At 53.7% G+C, this 26,633-nt stretch overlaps 7 protein-coding genes across 7 annotated transcripts; 5 read left to right on the forward strand and 2 right to left on the reverse strand.

Moving 5' to 3' along the window:
* Positions 1 to 196: 196 nt before the first annotated feature.
* Positions 197 to 717, reverse strand: N0V96_012135 (uncharacterized protein; the record flags this gene model as incomplete). The annotated part of the gene is made up of 5 exons (XM_065759512.1): positions 197 to 217; positions 271 to 346; positions 429 to 436; positions 498 to 590; positions 670 to 717. 5 exons carry the CDS (start codon positions 715 to 717, stop codon positions 197 to 199), a joined length of 246 nt encoding a protein of 81 aa, XP_065611895.1.
* Positions 718 to 1,727: 1,010 nt separating this feature from the next.
* Positions 1,728 to 5,208, forward strand: SAS3 (Histone acetyltransferase; the record flags this gene model as incomplete). Its single annotated transcript, XM_065759513.1, has 3 exons — positions 1,728 to 2,409; positions 2,472 to 2,519; positions 2,573 to 5,208. 3 exons carry the CDS (start codon positions 1,728 to 1,730, stop codon positions 5,206 to 5,208), a joined length of 3,366 nt encoding a protein of 1,121 aa, XP_065611896.1.
* Positions 5,209 to 7,498: 2,290 nt separating this feature from the next.
* N0V96_012137 (uncharacterized protein) lies at positions 7,499 to 9,352 on the forward strand (the record flags this gene model as incomplete). Its single annotated transcript, XM_053198462.1, has 4 exons — positions 7,499 to 7,571; positions 7,644 to 7,713; positions 7,768 to 7,988; positions 8,061 to 9,352. 4 exons carry the CDS (start codon positions 7,499 to 7,501, stop codon positions 9,350 to 9,352), a joined length of 1,656 nt encoding a protein of 551 aa, XP_053044116.1.
* Positions 9,353 to 10,972: 1,620 nt separating this feature from the next.
* On the forward strand, positions 10,973 to 17,254 carry N0V96_012138 (uncharacterized protein; the record flags this gene model as incomplete). Its single annotated transcript, XM_065759514.1, has 6 exons — positions 10,973 to 11,081; positions 11,181 to 11,300; positions 11,380 to 15,095; positions 15,213 to 15,452; positions 15,505 to 17,085; positions 17,147 to 17,254. 6 exons carry the CDS (start codon positions 10,973 to 10,975, stop codon positions 17,252 to 17,254), a joined length of 5,874 nt encoding a protein of 1,957 aa, XP_065611897.1.
* Positions 17,255 to 17,809: 555 nt separating this feature from the next.
* Positions 17,810 to 18,349, forward strand: N0V96_012139 (uncharacterized protein; the record flags this gene model as incomplete). Its single annotated transcript, XM_053198464.2, has 1 exon — positions 17,810 to 18,349. The coding sequence occupies one exon, from the start codon at positions 17,810 to 17,812 to the stop codon at positions 18,347 to 18,349; it is 540 nt and encodes a 179-aa protein (XP_053044118.2).
* Positions 18,350 to 20,273: 1,924 nt separating this feature from the next.
* Positions 20,274 to 25,166, forward strand: N0V96_012140 (uncharacterized protein; the record flags this gene model as incomplete). The annotated part of the gene is made up of 1 exon (XM_053198465.1): positions 20,274 to 25,166. The coding sequence occupies one exon, from the start codon at positions 20,274 to 20,276 to the stop codon at positions 25,164 to 25,166; it is 4,893 nt and encodes a 1,630-aa protein (XP_053044119.1).
* A 469-nt stretch (positions 25,167 to 25,635) lies between these two features.
* N0V96_012141 (uncharacterized protein) lies at positions 25,636 to 26,633 on the reverse strand (the record flags this gene model as incomplete). The annotated part of the gene is made up of 2 exons (XM_053198466.1): positions 25,636 to 26,182; positions 26,260 to 26,633. 2 exons carry the CDS (start codon positions 26,631 to 26,633, stop codon positions 25,636 to 25,638), a joined length of 921 nt encoding a protein of 306 aa, XP_053044120.1.

Raw genomic sequence — 26,633 nt, forward strand, 5'->3', positions numbered from 1 at the left:
TCTATAGCCCACCTCCCACCTCTTCCCTCGACGTGACCAGCACGGTCAACTCAACAATCACATAGACTACGGCAGTAGTTCTGAGACTGAACAGAAAATTGAAATTTCATTGGATGGCTGAAGTGGATGATGAATAGTGAAAACCTCATGGTTTCCAGACAAAGTAGCATACATATTTTTTGTTGACCCCCATCCTCTACGTCATACGCTTCTCCAACTGCACGATATGGTTAGCCAATTTTCAGCCATTTGTCGCAAGCAAATGCATACTCTCCAGGGGTGGTTCAGTTCGAAGCCTGGAGGCGCTTCGTGGTTGGCAATCTGTCCACGCAGATCGCCCGTGAGTCTGCGATCCCGGTCCATCACTGTTATACCTTCATGTTAGCTTTCGATCGAATAGTAGGATATGTTTCCTGTCGGTTTGAGACGTACTTTGCTGTAAGAAAGCGAGGTTAGCAACGCAAATATCAAAGTAGTCCCAGTTCACGAGTACTCACCCTATCCCACTGATCCAAGCCCCAACGGGGCTTCTTTCCGCCGTTCTGGATGCCCTTGATGACATGCAGTCCGGTACCGGTGATACCGAACATCTGTTATTCCGTTAGTTTCCGTCGTGGAGGTTGAAGTCGTCTCGCGCCGGCGCAATGGCAATCGCAAGGTAGCTCTTACGGCAATCATGATTCCATAGGGAATCAGGGTTTCGAAGGGGACGGGCATGGTAGCGGGTAGCCGTTCGGCTGAGCGTCGTTATTCGTCGGTATGTATGTATCGAAAGGGCGCAAGGTTGACGAGAGACACAGCTTGCAGTCGTCGGTGTCTTCGGGAGACGTCGATGGATTCCGGCTTCCTCGAATTGACTGGCCAATTGATGGAAGCAATCCGCAAATCGTCGGGTCCTCGGACTGGGTATTTCTGGATCACGTGATGCACCATTCGCGTCAGTGCTTTTGCGATCAGGATGATTGGCTGAACATTGTGAATGGTCCCGGCAGCTTGCCATTGGTCGCTGCGGGAGTTATTGGATTGAAGTGGGAACCATCCATCCATTGTTTCCGTCCCTGACACGCCTAAAAGCCCCTCCCCCAAGGTTGCCTTTTGCGAATTGAAGCTCATGGCAACAGGCTCGCAGGTAGCTACCTAGCTAGCCCGGTTACCCGTAGGTGGCAGTAGGTACCTATGTACTTGCCCACTGCCTTACCGTCCCACACCCCGTGACCCAGGTGCATGTCGCGCATACCTGCCGTGGGAACCTCACCTTTGACCCTGGTGAGGACACAGTGCTCAATTGGCCGGTTACTGTACGCGCCACAGGTGTGGAAGTCGCATCCCTTGGCTTGCGCCAGTCTGTCAACTATCTGCGCCTCGGACAAGACGTGACAGCCATTGCTGGCTTTTCCACAGTTGCGGAGGAACCTGTGTCAACCATCTAACAACGCGTTAAATCCTCTGCCCAGAGACAGCATTTGATCTATACCAACAACAGTGCATGTCTACCGCCGCGCATCGTCACCTAAGGCTAGACGCGCTCACTTCTCTCAGCAACACTCGCTCACGGCAAGCCGATTCACCACAGTTGTGCGCCAGACTCGCTCGATTCTTTGACCTTCTTGCTAGCTATGGGCTGCGAATACCGAACTCTTGTCATCCACAGGCGGAATTCGAAGCAATAGCTCTAATAAACGATTGCAATCCGCAAACTCTTGCGGCCTTCGAGCCTCGTCGACAAGATGGCAAGCGCTCAACTCACCGAAGAAGAGCTGCAGCAGAGCGCTCTTCTTTCAGACGAAGATGCCGACATTGAAGACGCACCGGCAGTGCCAGTCGAAGAATTGCCTCAGGATACCGAGAGTCCCTTGACGAACCCAAACACGCACGACGACGAACTCTCGGATGCGATCGGCGATGAAGACGATGAAAGAGACGCGCCTGCCTTAGATGGCGACATCGAAATGACCGAGAATGCAGACGACAATAGTGAACTGTCCGAGCAGGACTCTCTAGAAGAGAACCTGGACGAGTACTCCGGCGTCGACATGGATCAGCGCCTGGAGCAAGACGATGGAGACGAAGCTTCGGGCGGTGCGCGCAGTCGCAGCAGCAGCTTGCTAGATGAAATTGAGGAGGACGAGGCAGAAGGTGTTGGCGCTGTTAAGATCAGACCAGGCGAAACCGATGATGAGGATGCAGATGAGCCGGACAGCGAGCACTCGGAATCGCACAGTGAGTCTGGCAATGAATCCGAAGGAGGCGAAGCGTGGGACGACGTCGCCGTAGAGGAAGAAGAAGACGAAGACGAAGGTTCAGAGGACGCAGCGATGAACACTTGCATGTTCTGCAAACAAGATGAAGAACATGATCCGGCAGAGGACTTCGAAGAGTACTTAGCTTGCGTTGGATGTGGAGAGAACTGTAAGTGCTCAACATCTTAGGGCAGAGCAACATCGCGCAGAAAGCTGACAACATCTATTTAGCACACCAACATTGCGCCAGAGAGGCCGGCGCGTTACACGAGTTCAACAGTACATACTTCCCTCCTCTGTCAAGCCTTCTTATGTCTAATTGTTCCTTGTAGCTGCTCCTCAGTGGAAGTGCCCCGATTGTGTGACTGCTGAAGATGTACCCGCCGACGAGTCTCAAAGGAATGCTTCTCCCGAATATGCAGAAAAGCTCGAAGCTGAGCAAGGGCTAGATGCTGAGCACGAACTTGGACTGTCTCCATCGTCTAGACGGTCAACAGCATCCCAAGTAGCGCGAGACCTGCTTCCGCCCCAAAAAGGCACCTCCAAACCTGACTCTCACTCGGTATTCAATCATCTTCTCTTGAACGACGATCCTATGGATGGAACTCGAGTTCTTCGTAAGCGCAAGACGTCTTCTGTCGAAGCTGAGGAAATCGTCATGTCGCTCAGAAAGCGTCGACGAAACACATCCAAAGAGAGAGAATCAAGCCATGGTACAGGCACAGCACAGGAGGGCCCCAACGGAGCTGGGGAGAAGGATACGCGACGCAAGCTACGTCTGCACCCCCCTCGAAAGTCAAAAGCGGTAACTGTCACTCGACGGGGTCGGTCCACCATTGTCAAGATGCGTGTCAAGCCAGCCGCCCTTCGCCGAGTGCTGTCAAGAAAGTCCTCGTCCAATCGAAGAAGAACGGAGAAAGTGATAGACACGACCGCTTCGTCCCACGATGGATTGGCTGCAGCCATTGCAGCTTCCTTCACTTCCACTGACTACTCACATCCCTTCTATTCTTTCTTGGACCGGGAAACCGACGACGTAAGAACAAAGCCCTACGGAGGCATTCTCAGTGAGAATGAAGCCGATACATCAAGGACTTTACCAACCAACGACGATCGCCGGAAATTCGATGAAGCCAAACAAAAAGCCGAGGAGGTATGGCGAGCTCGTCTTCACAGCGTCCAAATCAACCTAGCGACACCAGCCAAAAGGCCCAAGAAAAATGCTGGACCAGCGAGTCAGATTGAGTGCATCGATTTTGGAGGCTGGGAAATCGACACTTGGTATGCCGCTCCCTATCCTGAGGAGTACAGCCGGAATCGCACTCTCTACATTTGCGAATTCTGTCTGAAGTACATGAACTCGGATTATGTCGCCTGGCGTCACAAACTCAAGTGCCCCGCCAAACACCCACCGGGCGACGAGATATACCGGCATGGATCCGTTTCTGTCTTCGAGGTTGACGGCCGGAAAAACCCTGTATACTGCCAGAATCTCTGTCTCCTCGCCAAGCTATTCTTAGGGTCCAAAACACTCTACTACGATGTTGAGCCGTTCCTTTTCTATGTATTGTGCGAGTACGATGCTCTTGGCTACCACTTTGTTGGTTATTTCTCCAAGGAGAAAAGAGCCAGCAGCCAGAACAATGTTTCTTGCATTCTAACCCTGCCTATACACCAGCGAAAAGGCTACGGCAATCTCCTGATCGACTTTTCATACTTGCTCACTCGCGTAGAGCGCAAGACTGGATCACCTGAAAAGCCTCTTTCGGACATGGGTCTCGTCTCCTACCGCAACTACTGGAGGCTGGTACTCTGCCGCTATCTCCTTGACCATGTCGAGGAGGATAAGTCTACGGCACCGGGCCTCAGCGTTCGGCAAATGTCCGATGATACAGGACTGACTCCTGACGACGTTATCTCTGCCCTCGAAGGTCTCCGATGCCTGGTCCGTGATCCGTTTACGGAGCTCTATGCCTTCCGTGTCGACCTTTCGTACTGTAACGAGTACATAGCCAAATGGGAGAGCAAGGACTACGTCAAATTGAATCCAGACGCGCTCACCTGGACTCCGTACGTCATGGGACGAGGCAATGCCACAAACTTTGAGTTGGGTCCAGCTATCAGCGCGATTGCACCACGAGAAGAAGATGATATTCACAAACCTGTACAGAGTTTGTCGCTACCAACCTCTCAACAGGAGGCAACAGCCAATGGCATTGTCGACAAACCTCCCGTTGCCGAAGGCGGCCCATCGACCATCGCTGAGGGTGCTGATACAGAAGCGACTGGGCCGAAATTGGAGTCCAACGTTTATGAATCGACGGAGACACATCCAGGCGGTTTAATGAACGGCGAGACTTGCCTAGAACAGGCTGATGAAGAGCCTTCCCAGCTCAAGGAAGCGCTCCGGGCTACTCCCGAACAGTCGGTCGGAGGCGACTGGGCCAGCCTGTACAAAGACATACCTCCATCGAGGTTCGAGGTCTATCCGCCTCCGGGAGGTCGTCGGTCCGACCGGCCGCGACCCAGTGTACCACGGCCCGTTGTAGCACGAATAACGAGCAGCAACTCCAGACCACGACGTTCGGGCGGTGGCAGCAGCGCGAGACGGACCACATCGAGCCGACCCAAGAGCAAAAGCTCATCTTCGTCATCACGGCGTAAAACGGGGGGGACGGGACGTGGACCGGGCCGTTGGCCGAAGGGTACTAAGAAAAGCGATTATGGTAATGCCGATAGTGGTCCTGGTCTCCCGCCGGGCTGGCTTAGAGAGAAACAAGAGAAACAGCGGCTGGCTGGACTTGCTGTGACTAATGGCGAAGAGGTTGAAGGGCTCACCGCCGAGGGCAATGAGACAATGGATGTGGTTCGCGTGCAGTTTCAGGAAGGGGAACACGAGAACGCTGGCGCCGAGGGAGCAGCAAGCGACCTCAATGGTGACGTTAGCGGCCAAGTAGAGGACGAGTGATGCCAAACAGCCGATACCCCCTTACACTATTATTATTCCTAGTCTCATTCGAGCCGAGTTGTAACATATTGTTTCTAGTAATGCAAGCGCAGCAACTATTTGTTGGTTTTTAGTCTCCTTCTTTTAAGTCAAACTAACAGCTGATGAGAAGTATTCAGCCAGTGTCTCTGCTGTGGCTGAAGGTAGCTCAGAGAGGTGTCAGTAGTCCTGCCAACAAATGCTCATCTTGAAATAATAATTGACTTTTGTCTACATATCTGCAGGCAAGTAAACCTAAATCAGAGGTGGACATTACTCAGTATTGAGATGTGGCTGACTGAAGGTGCGTCTTGTTCTGATTTCTGTACACGGCGAACCTCGCCGTAGCCTCTTTTCAGCATTGAACCGCTCGATTATAAAGAGACATTGGCTGCCACGCTTCCTATCTGTAAACACGTCTCCGGCCACCTCACAGGGCCTTGCGATAGGATACCTCCGTACCCATCCTATATAGCACGTCGACCGTAGAGGAGCCGAAGCTAAATTCACTCAGCCTCTCTTGGTGACATGGCGGCAGCCTCCGATTTGGCCACCTTCCTGTTGCTTTCATCCAATCGCTGGGAAACAAGCCTTCTCCGTACGGGCAAGCGCGTGGTAAAGTCTTTGACTACCTGACCAAGAGGATGGACAGGCTGCGACACATTTCCTGAGAATATCATGCCCGAATGAAGATGGAAGTGATTGTGTAGACATGTAGTAGAGCTGCAACGATGAAGGTAACAATACCTTAGTAAGAGCCTGAGGAGTAGGTAGCTTAGCTGATGTAAAATGTCTGCCCGTATCGAATATTAGGTTGGCAAGGTTGGGGACCGGCATCAGGGTATCCGCCAGCCGCGTATCCGTCGGTGAGGTGTCGCTGATGGGGGCTACTTGTACCTAAACACAAAGCACATGCTTGAATACCTAGGTCGGGTAAGGTAGGTAGCTTTTTTGATCGCCTGCAGCATGTGAGGTACGTGTCGGAATGGAGACGTGCAGAAGCACATCCTGTCGCATGTTGATCGAGGCATACCACCAGCTTTGCGCTACCGACATGGAAGTACGTACGAGCATCCGCTACACAAAACGACGACGTTCATTGAGTCGGAGTGACTCACGCCATATTTTCTCGGTAGTCTCGCATTTTCTGTAGATCTCCACGACCTCTTTGAATTGAGTTGCCATCCAGGTGAATGTATTCTAGGTACCTTGAGACGAGACCTTATGTACTTGTCAGGTAAGGCATTTGTAGGTACTTTGTGCCGGGGCAAGGTACGGATACCTTTACCGACACAGCCTTCTAGCTCCACACCAAGGTGACTTCTATTATGCGTGGGACAGACCTGGAAGGAGACTGCTCCAGTGCTCCAGTGCTCCAAAGTCTTGGACCTCCGAGTCGCAGCCTCCGTCTCCGACCGCCCGGCCAAGTTGCATTACGCACACGCACTCGCCGCACCGCCAGAGACGTGAAGTGTGACACTCAGGTCGTCACTCCCGCCCCAGTGCCAAGTGCCCAGTGCCCAGTGTCAAAGTCAGTGCCAGTGCCAACCGAACCGGGACCTTTCTGTCTTTTTGCCTTCCAAGTTCCACGTAGCTTCCTCAAGTCGCCCATGTTTGACAAACTTTAATGCTTCATCTTCAGAACTTCCATCTTCCGACAATCGCGACGCTCTAGGCACAGACAAGCGCCATCTTCGTCGACAAAATTTACCCAGTAGCCAGCTAGGTAGTCCGTCTCCGTCCCTCAGTCTGCTGGGCTCCGCTTTCCGCCGTCATCTGGCCTGCCTCCTCACCCCAACCACTGGCGAAGTCGGCCTTACGACCCGTTCATCCCCCTCCGCCGACCCTTCGTCTGCCAACGCTCTGCGCTCAGCCGCCCTTCGATTCGTTGGACCAAGCTGTCGTCACAAGCGCCCCTCCCACCTCCAACCTTTGCCTTCCATCCATCATCAGCCTGTCTCTTCGCCGCGCTCTTATCCAACCTTCCTACAACACTGTCAATCATTCTTCGTGCTATTGCTCGTCGCATCAGCAATCAGCAATCGCCTGCGTTGGGCTCAAGCTCTCCGTTGTCGCCCCAATCGCATCCAGCTACATCGCATCGCTGTCATCACTTTCTTCCCAGCGCATCCGACAGTCCACTTTCTCCCGAACAATACCCAACCTCCCTACACTACGGGAACCGGACTTGGCATCGCCTGCCAATCCATCGCACACCACCCACTGACAAAACAACACCCTCGGGCGGACTGACGAACACAACACCGCCAAAATGTCGAAGGTAATGCGAAGCGTCAAAAACGTGACCAAGGGTTACTCCAGTGTCCAGGTCAAGGTCAGAGAAGGTGAGTCGCAGCTTTCCCGAGGAGCGGTCATCCTCCTTGAGTCTTCGAAATCCATCCTGACACTCCTCTTAGCAACCAGTAACGATCCATGGGGTCCTACCGGAACCCAGATGAGCGAGATTGCTCAGCTCACGTACAACACGTAGGCATTTCCCTAGTCGTCAACCCTGGGAGTACGCTAAAGATTACATTTCAGATCTACCGAGTTCTATGAAATCATGGACATGCTCGACAAGCGTTTGAACGACAAGGGAAAAAACTGGAGGCACGTTTTGAAAGCCCTCAAGGTGCTCGACTACTGTCTGCACGAGGGCTCCGAGCTTGTCGTGACGTGGGCGAGACAGAGTATCTACATCATCAAGACATTGCGCGAGTTCCAATACATCGATGAAGATGGCAGAGACGTTGGTCAAAACGGTACGCGTCCCCTCTACTATTCCTGGTGCATTCGCTTTAGTCAATTCTCGGGATTTCTAACAGAGTGACCAGTACGTGTTGCCGCCAAGGAACTTACGTCACTCATTCTGGATGAAGAGAGGCTTCGAGCCGAAAGGAGCGATCGCAAGTCATGGAAGTCCCGCGTCACAGGGCTAGAAGAATTCGCTCCTCAGCACACCAGCCCTACTCAGCCGCGTGTCCGCCGCCGTATGAGCAACGAGGACGATACCGAATACAGACTCGCTATTGAGGCTAGCAAGCACCAGGAGGAAGAGGACCGCCGAAAACGAGCCGGCCGTGGCGCCAACGAAACCGAGGACGATGACCTAGCTAAGGCGATCAAACTTAGCAAAGAGGAGGACGAACGGCGCAGACGAGAGATGGAAGACAACAACGCCTCGCTCCTCTTTGATGACACCCCCGTTCAGTCAACGCAACCACAGTACACTGGATTTAACCAAGGCTACCAGCAAGGAAGCGCTGTAGACTTCTTCGCCAATCCCATCGACCAGAACCAACTTCAGACGCAGCCCACCGGTTACATGAACAATGCGTACACCGGATACCAACAGCCGCAGGCGACAGGGTTCCAGAATGGCTACGGCGGCAACGGTTTCGGCTTGGGCATGGACCCGTACGGACAGCAACAGGGCATGCAAGGCTTCCAGCCGCAGCCAACGGGCTACAACCCTTACGCTCAGCAAAATGTTACGCCTCAGGAGACAGCCTCGCAGCCAGGAAGCAATAATCCGTGGTCGACCGGTTCGATGAAGGCGGGCAACCCAATGAAACCAATGCAAACGGGTTCCAACAATCCATTCGCGTCTTCATTTGGCCGCCCTCAGACGCAATCTTCTATGCCCCCCTTGCCAGAACAGAAGACACTCTCAGCTTTCAGCCAGCCTAGCTTCGCTCAGCAGCAGCAGCAACAACAGCAGCCGCTGCCTCAGCAACCTCAACAACCTCAACTGACAGCGCAGCCATCCTTCGGAACTCCGCAGAAGGAGCTCACAGACCACGAAGCCAAGCTGAACGCCCTGCTTGCTGGGGGAGACGGTATGGACACATACGGCAACACCGGCCAGACACGTATTCCCGCGCAGCACACTGCACCTGGGACCTTTGTCAACAGCGCCGGCTCCGGTGCCCAGCGACTCACTGCAGAGGCAACTGGAAGCAACCCGTTCCTCCGATCACAATTCACAGGCATGCCCAGCATGTCATATGGGCAGCAAATGCCGGCTGCCACAGGTCCCGCAGGTATCAATGGCAGTAACAATCCATTTGCGGTTGGAAGGCCACAGCAGCAAAACACCCAGCCGCAGGACCTCATTCAGTTCTAGGCCACCGTGTCACAGGAGATACACTGCGAAGCTGATGCAGGTGCTTCATCATTGGCACAGTTCGAGCCAATGATTGTTTGCAATAAGGTTCAAAAGGATTCTTTTTTATTTTATTTTTAGAGTCTGGGGGATGCGGAGGTTTTTACTTGCGGTGCGGTCACATACCCGTCAGAGGACTTCAACTTGTTCCTGTTCATAGTTGGCCGGCGGTTTGCTTCGATTTACATTTATACAGCTTGCCTATAGCGCTCTTCAATGAGCCATTTATGATCTTTGCAACTCTTGCCACATCATGTACCACAAGCCCATACACTGTCACTGGCATGCTTCCAGTGATGAGTTAAGGAGGGGTTTAATGCCGTCTCATGATGATTGCGTACAGTACCGTGCTTTGCTTGCAAGATGATTACGATTAGCACTTACACGGCGTGACCATCTCAGCCAAAATTTCTGCTTAGTGTTACACTTCTCAAAGGGGCGCGGCGGGTTTGTGATTCCGAGTGTGGCAGCCTAGGTAGAATTATCAATGAGCACCAGCTGGACATGGATTCATAATGCGCCGTCAGGTTTCTGACAAATGCACGAGGTCCAGACTCTCCCTATCTTCAACGCAAGATTACTTGGCCAATTGGAACCGAAGGAATGGGATATAAAGTAGTTAAATATGCCTTGGGAGACATACATTTGAGTGTATGAATCAAGCTCAATAGCGAAAACGCGATCTGATGACCTACTAGGCGTTCCCGTGGATGTCTTTTATGCCCACGATGTGATAGATGCAAAGGTACCATTACTAATAAAACTAGGCGGAAGCTACTTGCGAGTGGCTCTGCCTACAACTGCCTGGAACAGATTTCTAGCTCGATCATTGGTTGATTTCCCCAAGCTCCTACAAGTTTGTCGAATCGGAGCCAGCCATTGTCCTCAGGCAGCAGTTGCCGGAAGCTACCTAGCATGCCTAGATCTCGCCCGCGGGAGCTACCACCTCACCTTACCTAAGCTTCCTGCGCTACTTGGGCTTTCCAACCGCGCCAGCATTGGAAGTAGCCTCTGCAAAGAGACGTGAGCTCAAGGCTATTTACCTACTTAAATCATTTCACCCTTCCCGTAGGCACACGCGACTAACCCGGAAAACTTCACCTGGCAAGTTTGACAGCAATTTTGACAGTTGCATTTTTGTTGTCTTGCTGCTTCGATCGACGTCTTGACGACTTGCATTCCCCAGTACCTTTCTCGGGCTGCTCAACCCCCTGCCCCTTTCGTACCAGTCAGTAGCTGGGCAGCGCGCATCCCTTCCCACCCCCAGCCTTTTTTTTCTCCACGTATCTCTCCGTTCCTCAGCGCGCTTCGCAAAGTGCAAAAAAAAACTCGACCACAACCTTAGCTAGGTGTACTCGACACAGCTCACCCAAGTCACGTCGTCAATCGATTCCGCCGACGCGACGACAGCACATCAACATCATCGGCACCCCTCCGATCCGATTGCGCTGGATGTTTGTCCGCAACTGATTGTCGGCGACACACACTGCGTCCACGAGCCTGGACCTACGCCCTCGTCGCGCCATCGATCAACTGGCCACGACTGTATCACGACTTCGTCGCTGCTAGTCATCGCCCATCATGTCCGGCTTTGGCAGCACCGGCTTCGGCGGCTTTGGCTCGACCAACAATCAGCAATCTACTGGTTTTGGTGGCTTTGGGGCCACCAACAACACCACCGCTAGCACTGGTAAGTCGAATCCCATCTCCGTCGCATCACCTCACCTTGTCGTCCTGTCCTATCCACTCCTCCCCCGATTGCCTGCCAACTAACTACCGTGTGCTCAAGGCTTCGGCTCTGGCAACACTACCAACAATGCCTTTGGGTCTACCGGTACCACCAATACCGGTGGCGGCTTGTTTGGCGGCGGCGGCGGCACAACCAGTGCTTTTGGCGGCACATCATCGGGTAGGTTGATCTCGCCGCTGTCAGGAGTGGATGATGCACAGGCTCCATCGGTAACATGCTAACTCGACGTGCCTCCTAGGCTTCGGTGCCAACACAGGCTCGACCTTCGGTGCCGCGAAACCCGCCTTCGGGGCCACTCCATCTACCGGAGGTGGCCTTTTCGGTGCATCCAGCACCACCAACACAACAGCCGCTCCATCTACAGGCTTCGGCGGCTTTGGCGCCAACACCACAACGACGAATACCTCATCGCCTTTCGGAGGCACCTCGGGCGGTGGCTTATTCGGCAGTGCCAACAAGCCCGCTTTCGGCTCTGGCACCACTAATTCTACCGGCGGCACATCGCTTTTTGGCGGTAACACGTCTACTGGGTTCGGCGGGACCACGAATACTACCAGCGGTGGCTTCGGCGCGACGATGAACCCTGGCATCGGATCCAACGTTGGCGACCCACCAGGCACCGCGATCACCCCCTTCCAAGCACACCAAGAGAAGGAGACTACTGGAGCTGGAAATCAGTCCAACTCGTTCCAAAACATCCTGTTTCAGGAGCCGTACAAGAAGTGGTCATCCGATGAGTTGAGGTTGGCTGACTACGCTCAAGGTCGTCGTCACGGCAATGCCAGTGGAGGAGGAGCCTTTGGTGTTTCCAACTTTGGCAGTGGCGGATTCGGAGCGACGAACAACCAGCAAACCACAGGATTCGGAACAGGCACCTCTACCGGAGGAGGCCTTTTCGGCGGTGGAGCCAACAACACCACAAACACAGCAACAACCACCGGCGCCTTTGGAGGTGGATCTACCGGAGGTTTCGGCGCTGGCGGCGGAGGGTTGTTTGGAAACAATGCCGCTAAGCCGGCGACCGGGGGTGGCCTTTTCGGCAGCGGAACGGCGACCACAACGGCACCTGCTCAGTCTGGTGGTCTCTTCGGAGGTGGTTCTACCGGAGGTTTCGGCGCCACAGGCACCACTGGTGGGTTCGGGGCTACGAACACCAACACTGGGGGCGGTCTTTTCGGCTCGAACAACAACACCGCAACCCAAAACAAGCCTTCAGGCTTTAGCTTCGGAAACACTGGAGCAACTACCGGTGGCTTCGGGAATACCACGAGCACCGGCTTCGGAGCGAATAACAATACTGCCGGCAACACCAGCACTTCGGGTGGGTTATTCGGAAGCAACACCGGACAAGCTACAGGTGGTGGTCTGTTTGGCAACAACCAAGCACAGCCTCAGCAACAGAACACCGGCTCGGCGTTTGGCGGAGGATTCGGTCAGCAGAACCAGCAGACGGGCGGCGGTGGACTGTTCGGAAACACCCAGCAGAAGCCAGCAACGGGAGGCGGTCTCTTTGGAGGCGGCGGCGGCGCGACGACAGGTGGAGGACTTTTCGGCGGTGGAAACACTTCTTCCACCTCATTTGGTGCCACAAACACGAACACGAACACTGGCGGTGGTCTCTTTGGCGCGAAGCCGGCAGCTACCGGTGGCGGTTTGTTCGGATCCAACCCGGCAGGACAGACCAACAACGCCGGTGGCGGCCTCTTCGGCGGCGGCTTAGGCCAAAACAACCAGACCCAGCAACAGACTGGACAAACTTCTCTATTTGGAGGAGCCCAAAACCAGGCCAAGCCTGGCGGCTTGTTTGGCTCATCCCAACCCGCCAGTAGCGGCATGTTTGGTGGACAAAACAACCAACAGCAGGGCGGCATGTTCGGGGGTGCTAACCAGCAGCAACAGCAACCGCAGAACTCCTTGTTCGGTGGTTCACTGCTGGGCAATTCCCAAGGAGTCAGCCAAGGCCCTCAGTCTCTCACGGCCAACATCAATGACGTCTCTGCGTACGGCTCACCCTCGCTTTTCTCCAACTTGGGAGGCTCAGAGACGCCCAATCCCGGACCTCTTGCTACACCTCTTTCAAGCAAGTCTAAGCCTAGACGTAGCTCCATCTTGCCCATGTATAAGTTGAACCCCGCATCAGCCGCTCGCTTCGTCACTCCCCAAAAGCGTGGCTTTGGGTTTTCATACAGCACCTATGGTACACCCGGTGGCAGTCCTTCAAGCGCAGCGAGCACCCCTGGCGGTGCCAGCCGAAGCTTGTTGGGTTCCTCGAGCTTCAATCGAAGCTTGAGCAAGAGCGTGTCAACCAGCAACCTGCGGAGAAGCTTCAACGCTGAGGATAGCATCCTTGCACCTGGTGCTTTCTCTGCTAGCTCAGGACCCCGCTACTACGGCCAGAATGGAAGTGTCAAGAAGCTGATCATCAACAAGGACATGCGCAGTGACCTCTTCTCTACACCTACCAAGGAAAAGCCTTCTACCGATCTGGTCAACGGCTCTCGCAAGCTGTCGAAGAGGGTCAGTTTCGACACCAGCACGATGGATACCCCCGAAGTCGACGACAACGACAGTGTTTTGGGATCTACCCCAAGAGTCGGAACCGTCGCTCAAGAATCGACTACCGCCAATGTTAACGTCAACGGAAACAAGCCCGCTAGCGCTTCCGCAGAGGCGGATCCCAGCAAGGGTAAAGAGCTCGCCATCGTCCATGAGGAGGACACTTCCTCCCAAGCACCCGAAGTCAATAAGGAGGGCCTCGACGCCGCCCCCGGTGCCTACTGGATGAGTCCGACCAAGGAGGCTCTCGCCAACATGAACAGAATGCAGCGTCAGCAAGTCACGAACTTCACTGTGGGCAGAGACAACGTCGGCAGTGTTCGCTTCAAGGTCCCCGTTGACCTCAGCAATATTGATTTGGATGAGATCTTTGGTGGAATCGTCATCCTTGAAACCCGGTCCGCGACTGTCTACCCCATTGCAGCCAAGAAGCCTCCTGTCGGCAAGGGGCTGAACGTTCCGGCTCTCATCTCTCTAGAACAGTCTTGGCCTCGCGGTAGAGACAAGCGCCCTAGCAACGACGCCAAGCGTTTCAACAAGCATATTGAGCGCCTGAAGCGCATCGAAGACACGACTTTTGAAAGCTACAACACCGATACTGGCGTGTGGAAGTTTTCAGTTGAACATTTCACCACGTACGGCTTGGAGTATGATGAGGATGACGACGAGCCCGAGCAATCTGCAGTCCAGCAGCCCCACGAAGAGGTTTCTTTCAGCAATGCTTCCCAGGAAGACTCGTATGATTCAGAGTCCAGCCCACGGGAAGACGACACCTTTGACTTCCGCAGAAACAAACGACGCGCTCTTCCTGGCGCATTCGACCACCGTGATGAAGACTTTGGTGACATCGAAGATTCTCAACGCCGCTCCCAGCGCCAGTCTTTTTTAGGGGATAGCTTCGCGGGTTCGACGTCCAATGCGCTCATTCTGTCGACTGAAGAGGAGACAGACGATCAGGACAACGGATATGGCACGTCTGAGGATGAGGACATGGTGGGTACTCCAGTCAGACGCCATCTTGCCGCGGAGCAACCAATCGACTCGCCAGAAGGCGATGGTACTGCCCCAACAAGCGAAACACCAGGAGGCATCCTTCGAGCAAGGATGCGGGCACTGAAGGGTTCGGCTACTCCCATGAAACTTCAGGTTGCCGGTGGAGACGAGTGGATGGACATGCTTCAGAGATCTGTCAGCCCTCAAAAGAGAGATCGGGCGTTTTTGCGAAGTGTGAACGAGACAGCATTGCGTCCAGCTGCCGACGATGCCGATGCAGCAAGCCAGAGAGGCCGCGTTGTGTCAGATGGTCGTGGATTCGCTACAAGCATCGATCTGATGAACTCGCTATTTGAAAAGGCAAAGGCGCCGCCCGCGCTCGCGCCGACGAGAGGCTTCGTTCAGGTTGGTGAATACTTCATGGTCTAGGGGTTGCCAAAACTCGGCAAAACGGTTTCGGGCTCTGATTGACTACTCTGTACTTAAGATGACATCAAGTGACTAAAATGAATTTCTTTCTAGTGGCCCTACGAGCGACAAACCAAGTCATTCGTTGACCAGTCCGATATGAGTGATGCCGACCACGCCTTTCACAGTTCGATGAGGCCCACCTGGGGACCTGACGGAACCCTACTGTTCACATCGACTCGTTCGTCTCTTGAGGATGCCGGCAAGCAAGGCGCAGCCAGCAACCTGATGATCACGAAGAATGTTATCCAAGCACAAGGACGTGAAATTCAGGCGGCTAAGTTTTCCAATGAGGTAAGCCCGTCTAGTGACATGCCATGAAGTACAGCAACTTACATACGTCAAGGACTCTGCTAAAGCCCTCGAAAACCATGTTCGCCTGACCAACGTTGAGCTCACTGGGGGCGTCCCGAAGTTGTCGTTGCACCCTGGTTCGCTCAAGTCTCTTTTCCATGATCAGGACTCAAGCAACCCTGCGAATGCTCACGAGAAGCTTGTTTGGGATCTTGCTTGTATTCTTTTTGACGGTGACGCTAGCACCGAGTCTCGTAGAATCACGTTATCCCAATTCTGGGCAGCGCTTGTCGACTCTGCATCATCACGGTCTGTTTCTCTTGCAAAGTCCAGCGAAGAGAAGGCCATTGCAGCCTTGTCTGGCCACCGTGTCCAAGATGCCTGCAAGCACTTGCTCGACGGGAAAAATTTCCACCTCGCAACGCTAGTATCATTGATTGGTAGCAATGATCAGTCAAAGAAAGACATGCGCGAGCAACTCAGCGAGTGGCAAGATGCAAACTTCCTGTCTGAGTTCGCCGACCCTGTCCGAGCGATATACGAGATTCTTAGCGGCAACGTTTGCGTGTGCGAAGGGAAAAAGGAGGTTCCCCTTCATGACCGTATTGAGTCATTTGTCATTTCCGAACGATTTGGCCTGGATTGGAAGCAAGCATTTGGTCTTCGCTTGTGGTACTCAATCTCGCGCAAGGATGACCTTTCTGCCGCGGTCCGCGTGTTCAAGGAGGACGTGGCCCAGGATAGGGAGCAGCGTCCACAGACGTGGTATGTTGAGCAAGGCATTCCGGCACTCTGGGAAGACCAAGACCAAGACCTGCGGGAGGACCTCCTGTGGGGTTTGCTCAAGCTCTACTCGGACGGCGAGACCGACTTGGAGGCTGTCTTGCGACCAGAGAACAGCCAGCTATCACCACTGGACGTCCGGCTCAGCTGGCAACTCAGCCGCGCGCTCCTCTCTACTGGCAAGGTGTCTTACGGCCGCGACGGGACCGAAAAGGCTGACGCTTTGACAATTTCCTTTGCTGATCAGCTCATCAACGAGGGCAGTTGGCTGGAGGCTACCTTTGTTTTACTGCATCTCAGCCAGGCTGATAGAAGGGCGAAGGCTGTCCAGGATAACCTTTGCCGCCATGCTGCTCTTTTGGGTCCGGAAAGCGGAAGTAACTTTGCCATGCTCGCTCATACTCTGAAAGTGCCGGCCGCGTGGATTTGGGATGCCCAGGCTCTTTTCATGCGAGCGGTGAAGAGAGATGCTGCTTCCGAAGTGCAGTGTCTTCTCCGTGCCGGCTCATATTTCGAGGCCCACGAGGTTTTCGTGCACAAGGTTGCGCCTTCTGCCGCCATCAGCCGCGATTATAACGAACTAGCCTCCATTCTGGCCCGTTTCGAGGACCACAAAAACGACATTGCAGGCTGGACTCTGGGTGGTGAGGTCTACAAGGCCTTTTTGGAGCTTGTGGATCGTCGTAGGCAGCGACAACAGGTCTCCTCGTCTACTCTCGAGAAGTTGGTTGCAGGTCTTCCTGCCATGCGCGAGCATGCAGAGAGTGCCAATGTAACGAGTATGGCAGCCATCTCGGAGATGAGCTCAACAGTGGCCAAAGTCATGGTGGAGACGTCCAGACAAGACCAGGTAAGAATTTCCGAGGACCACTTCTCGTTGACGCAATGTACTAACAGAATTGCCTTTGCAGGACGTTCCTCGCGTATTGGGTCTCCCCGTCACAGAGGACGGTCACCTCAAACACTCACTGCAACTGGGTCTTTCCTACTATGAAGGATTGATGGCCGGAGCCAGATAGGCGATATGAGAAAATGGATAGAGAGAGAAGCTAGGGTGTAGAGGGAGACTGCTTTCTGGAGTTGGGCATGGCGTCACGACTGCCCAAATGGAGGGAAAGGAAGCAATAATGTATCATGTATGTTGTAAGGCGTAGCTGCATTCTGGCGTCTCCAGAATCCTATATGTTTTGCCTGTATGGCGTTGTACTGTCGGAAGCACCAAAATAATCGTTTCTACCAATTTGGGTGACTCAAGCGAGTGTGATATGCGGGTTCTTGCCTCTTGTTGCATTATGAGGTCCTGGGATGGAAAAGTCGATTGTAGTAGGTTCATGAGCCTTTTGAGTCAACCCACTATGAAACCTAATCCACCCCAATTGAGTGGGCGGTCGTTGCTGAAGTCCTGCCTTTCACCTTTCAGTCTCGACAACACTTACAGTCCAGTATCACAACATTGAGAAATTCTCGCCTTTCACTCAGTTGTCGGCTCATCCGGGCTTGTCCCAGCATACGCGCGTACCTCAAAACAAGCATACAATTCACCAAACCCTGCATGTAGCCACCCACCATCGGTCATGTCACAGCCCAAAAACTGGCCCTCGGGTCTGCCATACCTTTCGGCGCCGGCGCACTCCAAGCTCCTGAGCCCAGCACAACGACAAGCCATTGCGCAGAAGCCACCAGATGTGCCCGACATCCCCGCGCAAGCCACCGTGCTCCCCAGCCCGCTTGTCAAGATCACGCCCATCACGGACGCGGGGCACCCAGCCCAGGGTCAGTGTGGGCTCTTTGCGACGCGGCACCTCAAGCCGGGGACGTTTGTCCTGCCGTACCTGGGCACGGTACATTCCGGGGAGGCGCTGGAGGCCGAGATGGAGAAGTCGGATTACGACCTGTGGTTAGACCGGGAGGCCGAGGTAGCGGTAGACGCGGACAAGGGCGGGAACGAGGCGCGGTTCATCAACGATTATCGGGGCGTCGGGGAGAGGCCGAATGCGGAGTTTCGGGAGGTTTGGTGTCAGAGGTGGAGGCAGAAGTGTATGGCTGTGTGGGTGCTTCCCGAGGGCAAGAATGGACGGGGAAAGGGGGGTATTGGGAAGGGGAGGAGATTTTAGTGAGTTACGGGAAGGGGTTTTGGGGGAGTCGGAGGAATGAGGAGGTTTGAGGTCCTTTTGGCATAGGGGATTGTTACTGTCTAAGTGAAATTATCTCGTATGATGGTAGAGATGACAATGGCTTATTTGTTTTGATCTATTATATTGTCCAAGTGACTAGGACCGCTATCTATCTCATTCCAGGAAGAGGAGAAAAAAGGTCAAGATAAGTTTCAAGGCAGCCAAATTCCAGAGCCTCGGACTTGTTGGCCGATGTTATTAACTTGTGTCTGCCTGGCTTGCTGCCACGACGTGCTCAAGGTCTAAGAGGCTGTGCCGAAACATGCCTGGACCGATGGCGTACTCAAGAATACTGGAACGTAAAACACGACGGCAACTTGGAGGCTCTGCGAATACATGGGAGCAGTTGCCACGGCTTATCATCGAAACCAAGGAATTCGACGAGTGAGGCTCTTGATATCTATAAATATGGTATCGAATACCTAACACGTACAGTCTGCATGTATCACAGCCAAGTAGGGCAGAATGTTCACCTTGAATCACGCCGCCAGCCAACTGTAATGTCCTGCGGTATATATACATACCTCCGAGCCAAAGTCCGTTGTTTTGTGGGACATTGGTATCTCACTTGTGGGCCTACTTGGACGGCATCATCGCTTTTGAGCCGGGCGTGGTCAACCACTACAGTCTGCTGCATATGAGTCGGGCAAAGAACTGTTTGACATCGGGATTGCACGAATCCCGTCCAAGCCTCGCACGTACGACTACGAACGAGCACTTTTTTGCCTAGGCAAGACGCCAAGCTGATGGCGAATTACGCTGCCTTCGCCCGGATGTGTAGTCCTTCCAACTTCATCGTTTCCCTTGGGATGTTAAGTCCTCTGAACATGAATGCTGTTATGAAATAGATGCCAGTCCAAGTGCCGTGTTCCGCCGGCATCGTACGAGATCTATCGTGTTCAACTCTGCCAATTGTCCCCATCTGACCAAGCTACCTAGGCATACACAATACGAACACCTAGTAAAATTCATGACAATAATTGCCGTAAGGTAACCTCTTTCGGGTAAGCATGTGCCAAGGTTCCTTGGTGATTCTTGGGTGTTGAACTTTTGGAGGTAGTGACGACGACGATTATACGGGAAAGTGCACGGTGGGCAGTCTGGCCTATCATTTTAGGTTGAGTGGAGAAGGCACCGCCCGAAACGCAAATCAACGTTTGCCCGGGCCCAGGGTGACTTTCCATAAGGTATCCGAACTGTTGGCGGCGTGGCTGCTGCTTCTACCGTTCCACGCTCATCTCCAGGCTCTAAGCGAGCTGTGGAGGCCGCGCGCCCCTGTCATCCCGTAACTTAAGGTACCTTAAGGTAGGTCACCTTGCAGGCGCAGACGTGGGCCGTACGGACTTCAGTAAACGCCTTTCTTTCCTGTCCGGGTGGCGTCCGGCGCGTTCATCCCGAATCTGCACAAACTTCGAGACCTTCCGATGTTCATCCCAGCATCCCAGGTGTCCGGAAAAGAAGTTCTGACCCTACTCAGAAAACTTCAATCCGTCTTACTTCGACTCTGTAGAGACGAAGAAACACTGAGTCGTTGATTCTTCCTTCTACCGACCCTGAATCTGCGCCTAGGCGTAATCCTCAAGGGACCACTTTCATTACAAAGCGGCATCGCAATTTGTTTTCTTTTCCCGTCGCTTTGACTCCGATTCTTCCTTCTCCCATGTCCAGGCACCCCGGACTTGACCCTTTTTCAACGACATCCTCAACATCGCGCACATTTCGTATTGCAGACCTTCCTTCCTTCTACCAGCTGGCCCCTTCGTCTTGATCATCGACTTGGGCCTTCTCCCTTAACACCAAACTCCGGACGACATTGGCAGGCAACGGAAAGTAGAACACGGCCATCGGCCGACGCTCGCCCAACATGGCGTTCCTACGCCAAACATGGACACTCACACTGAAGAACTGGAAAATCATATTCCGCCACGCCATCTCCGCTATCTTCATCGCCTTCATTCTTCCCATAGCTCTGACCACCTTCTTCAGCTTTGCAAAGAACCTCTTTGTTCCTCCCGCTGTGTATGGCGTTTCTGATCCGAGGCATATTCGCACTCTCCCAAATGCTCTCGATGCTGCCGCCAGCGCTGGGAGACATAAAGTCGTCTTTGTAAATGGAGGCTTTTCTGGAGGTGACATCGACAAGGTCATCGATAAACTCGCCACTTCTGTCGAAAGCGCTGGCAAGACCGCTCTCCGCCGCACGTCCGCCACTGAGCTTTCGCTTGATTGTCCTACCAACCTTCGAGGCGTCTCCAATTGCTACGGGGCCGTTGTCTTCCAGTCCTCACCTTCAGAAGGACCCGGAGACTACTGGAACTACACCCTTCGCAGCGACGGGGCCTTACGAAGCATAGTCATTGACGTTGACTCGGACAAAAACGATGCCCAGATTTACCTGCTGCCACTGCAGAGAGCCGTCGATGAAGCGATTGCTTCCGTCCAGGCCGATTCCGGTTCTGCCTCCAGTTCTGTCCAGCAAGGCCCTCTCCCCGGCACCGTCGACGAATATCCCTTTACCAGCCTGACCCAAGAAGAGCGTGCCGTCCGCGTTAGGATTAACTATCAGAGTGCCATCACGAACTGGATGGGCGTTGCCTTTATGACCAGCGTTCTTTTCATCACATACCATCTCACTGGCTTCATCGCGACCGAGCGCGAGAGTGGCATGATCCGCCTTGTTGATGCTATGATGCCCGTCAAACACAGGTGGTTCACCCAGGCTGCCCGGATCATTTCCTACCACGCCGCTTTCACCGTCGTCTACCTTCCGGGATGGATCATAGGATCATTAGTTCTGCGTGCCGGCGTCTTCGCTCGCACCAGCGTTGGCATCGTGCTCATTTACCATGTTCTGAACGGCATAGCCATGGCGTCTCTCTCTATTTTGGCATCGTCACTCTTCAAGAAGGCTCAGATCAGCGGTATCGCAGCCGTACTCGCCATCATTCTCCTTGGAATCCTCGCACAGTCCATTAGCTACCCTAGCACCGCTGCCGTTGGTGTTCTCGCCTTTCTCTTCACGCCATGCAACTATGTGTACTTCATTACCTGGATGGCACGTTGGGAGCGAGAAGACCTCCCAGCCGACCTTTCCAAGGTCGCTCCCAAGAGCCCGTGGGATATTTCCGGCATTATTCTCTGGGTTTTCTTGATCATCCAAATCTTTGTGTACCCTTTGCTCGGCGCTGTCATCGAGTCTTCCTTGCACGGCACTACTACCAAAGGCAGGACGATTGTGTTTAAATGTGCTCAAGCTCAACCCAACGCTGACGAGCCGGCTGTGCGCTTGCAAGGCTTCACCAAGGTCTACAGCCCTTCTCCGATCCGGCGTTTGTTTTCCTTCATCTCAAAGCCACGCGAGTCCGTTCGCGCAGTCGATGGCCTGACATTGGATGTCCGCAAAGGACAAATCCTGTGCTTGCTTGGTGCGAACGGCAGCGGAAAGTCCACAACGTTGGACTCTATTGCCGGCACAAGCAAACTCACAGGCGGCACCATTACTATTGACGGTACCGGTGGACTAGGAATCGCCCCGCAGAAGAATGTTATGTGGGATGACCTGACCGTGGAGCAGCATATCGAGATATTCAACAGGCTCAAGTCCCCGGCCAAAGGTGCAAGCAAGCAGGAAATCCAAGACCTAATAAGGTCTGTTGACTTGGAGACGAAAGCAAAAGCTGTGTCGAAGTCGCTTTCAGGCGGTCAGAAACGTAAGTTGCAACTGGGCATGATGCTCACAGGAGGAAGCGCAGTTTGCTGCGTCGATGAGGTCTCGAGTGGCATTGACCCTCTGTCACGACGCAAGATTTGGGATATTCTACTAGCCGAGCGCGGAAGACGGACGATAATCCTCACAACACACTTTCTCGACGAGGCTGATCTTCTTGCCGACCACATCGCTATTCTTTCCAAGGGCACGCTACGTGCTGATGGCTCTTCAGTTGAGTTGAAAGATCGCCTGGGTGGCGGTTACCGAGTCCACGTGAACAAGGAGACAGGTATGGGCAGCACACCCGACATCGAAGGAGTTCAGAAGAAGATACACTTTGATCTGATTAGCTATATCGCTCCGTCTTCGTCACTTGCCGCGCAGGTGATTCGGGCTTTAGAAGCCAACAACTTTCACGACTACCGTTTCTCCGGACCCACCATCGAGGACGTCTTCCTTCAATTGGCTGAGGAAATCCACGATTCCAAGGCGAGCGAGATGGTCCCTGATTCAGGTTCGGATCTGAATGAGAAGGGGGTAGCTGGCGACGTTGGCGCTACTGCTCAAGCTGGACTTCAACTCCTACGCGGTCAGCAAATTGGATACATGCGGCAGGCTGCTATACTTTTCAGGAAACGAACGACAATCCTACAGACAAATTGGATTCCCTACCTTGCAGCATTCGTCTTACCCGTTGCAGCCGCTGGCCTCGTCACCCTATTTATCAAAGGCCAAACACAAAGTGGCTGCGCTCCCTCTGAAGAGCGCTCGCTCGACCAGACGCAAGGATTCAGTCTGACGGATTTTACATGGAAATTAGTCCTTGGACCCAATTCACGATTTGACCTCAACACTGCCGCCAGCGTTCTTCTGCCAGTATTCAACGCCGCTGCCGGCAGCTCTGGCAACGGATCGACCTCTGGGACCGGAATCGACTTCGCAAGGCAACTACTCGCCGAGAACGCCACTTTTACGGACAGCTTCAGAGCCTTTCAAGACACTGTGGTTGCACGGCGGGTCGAGACTGTTCCTGGCGGCATCTGGCTAGGAGACGACTCCACGGTGCCCACCATTGCATACATGTCGAACTACAACGGTTTACTGAACCCTATTTTGAGCCAGAACATCTTGAACATGCTGCTCAGCAACGTCACTGTCATGATGGCGTGGGCACCCTTCGCTACGCCTTGGCAGCCCAATGATGGCAACTCGCTACAGTTCCTTGTATATACTGGAATCGCGCTTGCCTGCTACCCCGGCTTCTTCGCCCTGTATCCAAGTCTGGAGCGTCGACGGCAGGTTCGTGCCTTGCAGTACAGCAATGGAGTTCGAGTTTTGCCCTTGTGGGCGGCGTACTTGGCGTTTGACTTCATCATCGTTCTTGCGTCAACAGCTTTGGTAACCATAATCTGGGCTGTTTCATCCGGCATCTGGTACCACATCGGCTACATCTTTCTTGTCTTCATGCTCTACGGGCTCACTGCAATTCTACTGGCCTATGTCATATCCCTGTGGTGCAAGACGCAACTGTCTACTTATGCCTGGGTAGCTGCTGGACAGGCGGTTCTATTTTTGGTCTACTTGATAGCCTATATGTGCACTATCACGTATTCCCCAGTTCCCAAAGTCGATCGGAACATTCTAGTTGCTCACTTTGTCATCTCGGCTTTTGCACCTATTGGTTCTGTCGTCCGGGCTATGTTCCTGGTTCTTAACTTATTCTCAACGGCTTGCGATGGACGACAACTAGCAGCATATCCTGGTGGCATTCTTCAATATGGCGGGCCAATCTTGTACTTGGTTCTGCAGTCCATCCTTCTGTTCGCACTTCTGCTGTGGGCTGATAGTGGCTCCGTTGGCTCTTCAGTCCGGAGACTTTGGCAGCGGAAGTATGACGGACCATCGGATGATAGCAGCGTCGCCGACGAGGAAGTCACAAACGAACTGAAAAGAGTGACTACGACATCGGGCAGCGACGACGGCCTCCGGGTGATTCATCTGACCAAGACTTTTGGCAAGAATACAGCGGTCGACAACGTAACATTTGGGCTCAAGCGTTCTCAGGTTTTTGCCCTTCTGGGGCCCAATGGCGCTGGCAAGTCAACTACCATATCGCTCATTCGCGGAGACCTCAAGCCAAGTCGGAACGGTGGTGAGATCCTGGTTGAAGATCAATCCGTCATTCACAACTTGCCTGCTGCTCGATCTCATCTTGGCGTCTGCCCTCAGCACGATGCATTGGATCTGATGACTGTCCGGGAACATCTCGAGTTTTACGCTCGCATCCGAGGCGTCCCCGATATTCACTACAACGTCGATACTGTCATCCACGCTGTTGGTCTTCAGGCATTCTCAAATCGCATGGCGGCGGCCTTGAGTGGCGGGAATGCCCGTAAATTGAGTCTTGGTATCGCATTGATGGGATCCCCTAGTGTGATCTTACTCGACGAGCCATCGTCTGGACTGGACGCCGCCGCCAAGCGAATTATGTGGAAGACTCTGGCGGCCATCGTTCCGGGCAGATCTCTCCTCCTCACTACGCATAGTATGGAGGAGGCCGATGCTCTCGCAGACCGTGCAGGAATTTTAGCCAAGCGAATGCTTGCTTTGGGCACGACAGATGATCTCCGTCATCGGTTCGGCGACGCACTCCACGTCCATCTAATTAGCAAAACGGCACCACACACGACGCCTGAGGAAACTGCACAGCTTCGTAACTGGGTGACATCCACGTTCCCGGGGGCTGACGTAGAGGAGAAGACGTACCACGGTCAAATGCGCTTTTCCGTTCCCGGCAGAGAGGTTCTCGAAGTGTTTGGCGGTGACAAGGTCGGAGACATTACGCCGGCAGATAGTCACTCGTCGAGTGCGGTTGGCCAACTGGCTGTCATGCTGGAAGAACAGAAAGGGGCGCTGGGTATCAATCATTTCAGCGTTTCGCCGACCACCTTGGACCAGGTGTTTTTGAATATTGTCGGTAAGAACAATATTCAAGAGGAGGGTTACAAAGAGCCCGAGAAGAAGCCATGGTGGCGGTTTGGACGATGAGTGTAGTCGCCATCATGCACCGTCGTCACGTGCTGCAGCTTTGAGATACCCAAATGTACGCGATGCTGTCACAGGCAGCTCATTTAGACATAAGACGTAAGACATAATAACACATAGCACATAAGACATAATACATCATTATTTAAATCATTATTCGGACGCGTGAGGACACCAGCGCCATTTAAATCCCCCCGCAGCGGTTGCCCGTCGTGTTTATGTTCGCAAAACCTAATCCACTCAGAACTCAACTCTTTGGATGTAGCCGCCAGTCTCGAAGGACGACGCCTGCGTCTCCCGTAGACTTTCAAGCTCAAATCTTCTCGCCGCCACATTGAGCGTGATATTGGTGGAAGATCTGATTAGATTCCGCAGAGATATTACCCAACCAGCTTCCGTGTTGAAAACGCTGAGAAGACATCCTGGACTCGATCATGCCCCGACACTCCATCTTACTAGTACCGTTCCCTTTTCAAAAGGGTGTCCCATCTCTTCGAACGGGATACGAGTTTGTGGAAGTTGAGACAGTCCAAGCTGGCCTGGGGCTCAAGGGACTGAAGTTAGACTTGACGGGTGTGATGGAATCTCCGCGCACGCTAGCCAGGCCGAAAATCGTATCGCTGGACTCGTTGGCGCGGACGTTGTGCTGATACGGCGACCCGTGGGTGACGGAGGATCCTTCGTCCTTGAGATGGCTGGATCGCGCGCTAGATACGCCCGAGGCCGTGGTCCCCTTTTCCGCATCCCGGGGAAAGCTCTTGGGGAGGTTCGAGTACGGACGGGTCGGGTGGGTGCCCGGCCGCGTGTCGGTCTGGTTGCTGTGGAGGGAGGTGATGTTGACCCTGCTCATCAGACCTGGGAACATCTTTGTCAGGAGGGGACGGAGCGTCGGGAGACAGGCGCAGGTGACGGCCGAAGATATTTCGCCGATGGACCAGAGCGAGGCGTCGACGTTGGTCCAGGTGAAGTCTGCCGGTGTGCTGAGGTACTGGATGCGTACGATCGAGATGGCGACAGTGCTGGCCTTGGGTGTTACTAAACGGACAAACGAGGCATTCTCGTGCGCGAGACAGAATCTCCAATGTTGATGACTTACAAGAAACCAAGACTGAAGATGCCCATGAGGAGTGCCTTCTGTTTCCGCGGCAGGCTGAGATGCCAGAAAATCGGCAACGGCAGCGCAAAGACGGCAACGTCGGTGATGATGTTTCCAGCTGCGTTGACGTACCACTGCGGCTGGTTGGGGATGCAGTGCGACACAACGGACTTGTCCCAGAATCCTTCGACTGGAAGACATTGGAAAGCGGCGATGAAGACCTGGGAGGTTGACCAGGCGCCGACCACGAGGAGGGCGACTGCGTAGATTCTACGCATTCGGGGTACGGCCATGATGCGGTAGTACTGGCAAAGGAAGGAGAGCTTGATGGCGAGGAGGGCAATGTTGTAGAATACGATGGATATATAGAACAT

This window comes from Colletotrichum fioriniae, assembly GCF_027942845.1.
Source record: "Colletotrichum fioriniae strain IMI 355084 chromosome Unknown scaffold_21, whole genome shotgun sequence".
NCBI classification, from domain to species: domain Eukaryota; kingdom Fungi; phylum Ascomycota; class Sordariomycetes; order Glomerellales; family Glomerellaceae; genus Colletotrichum; species Colletotrichum fioriniae.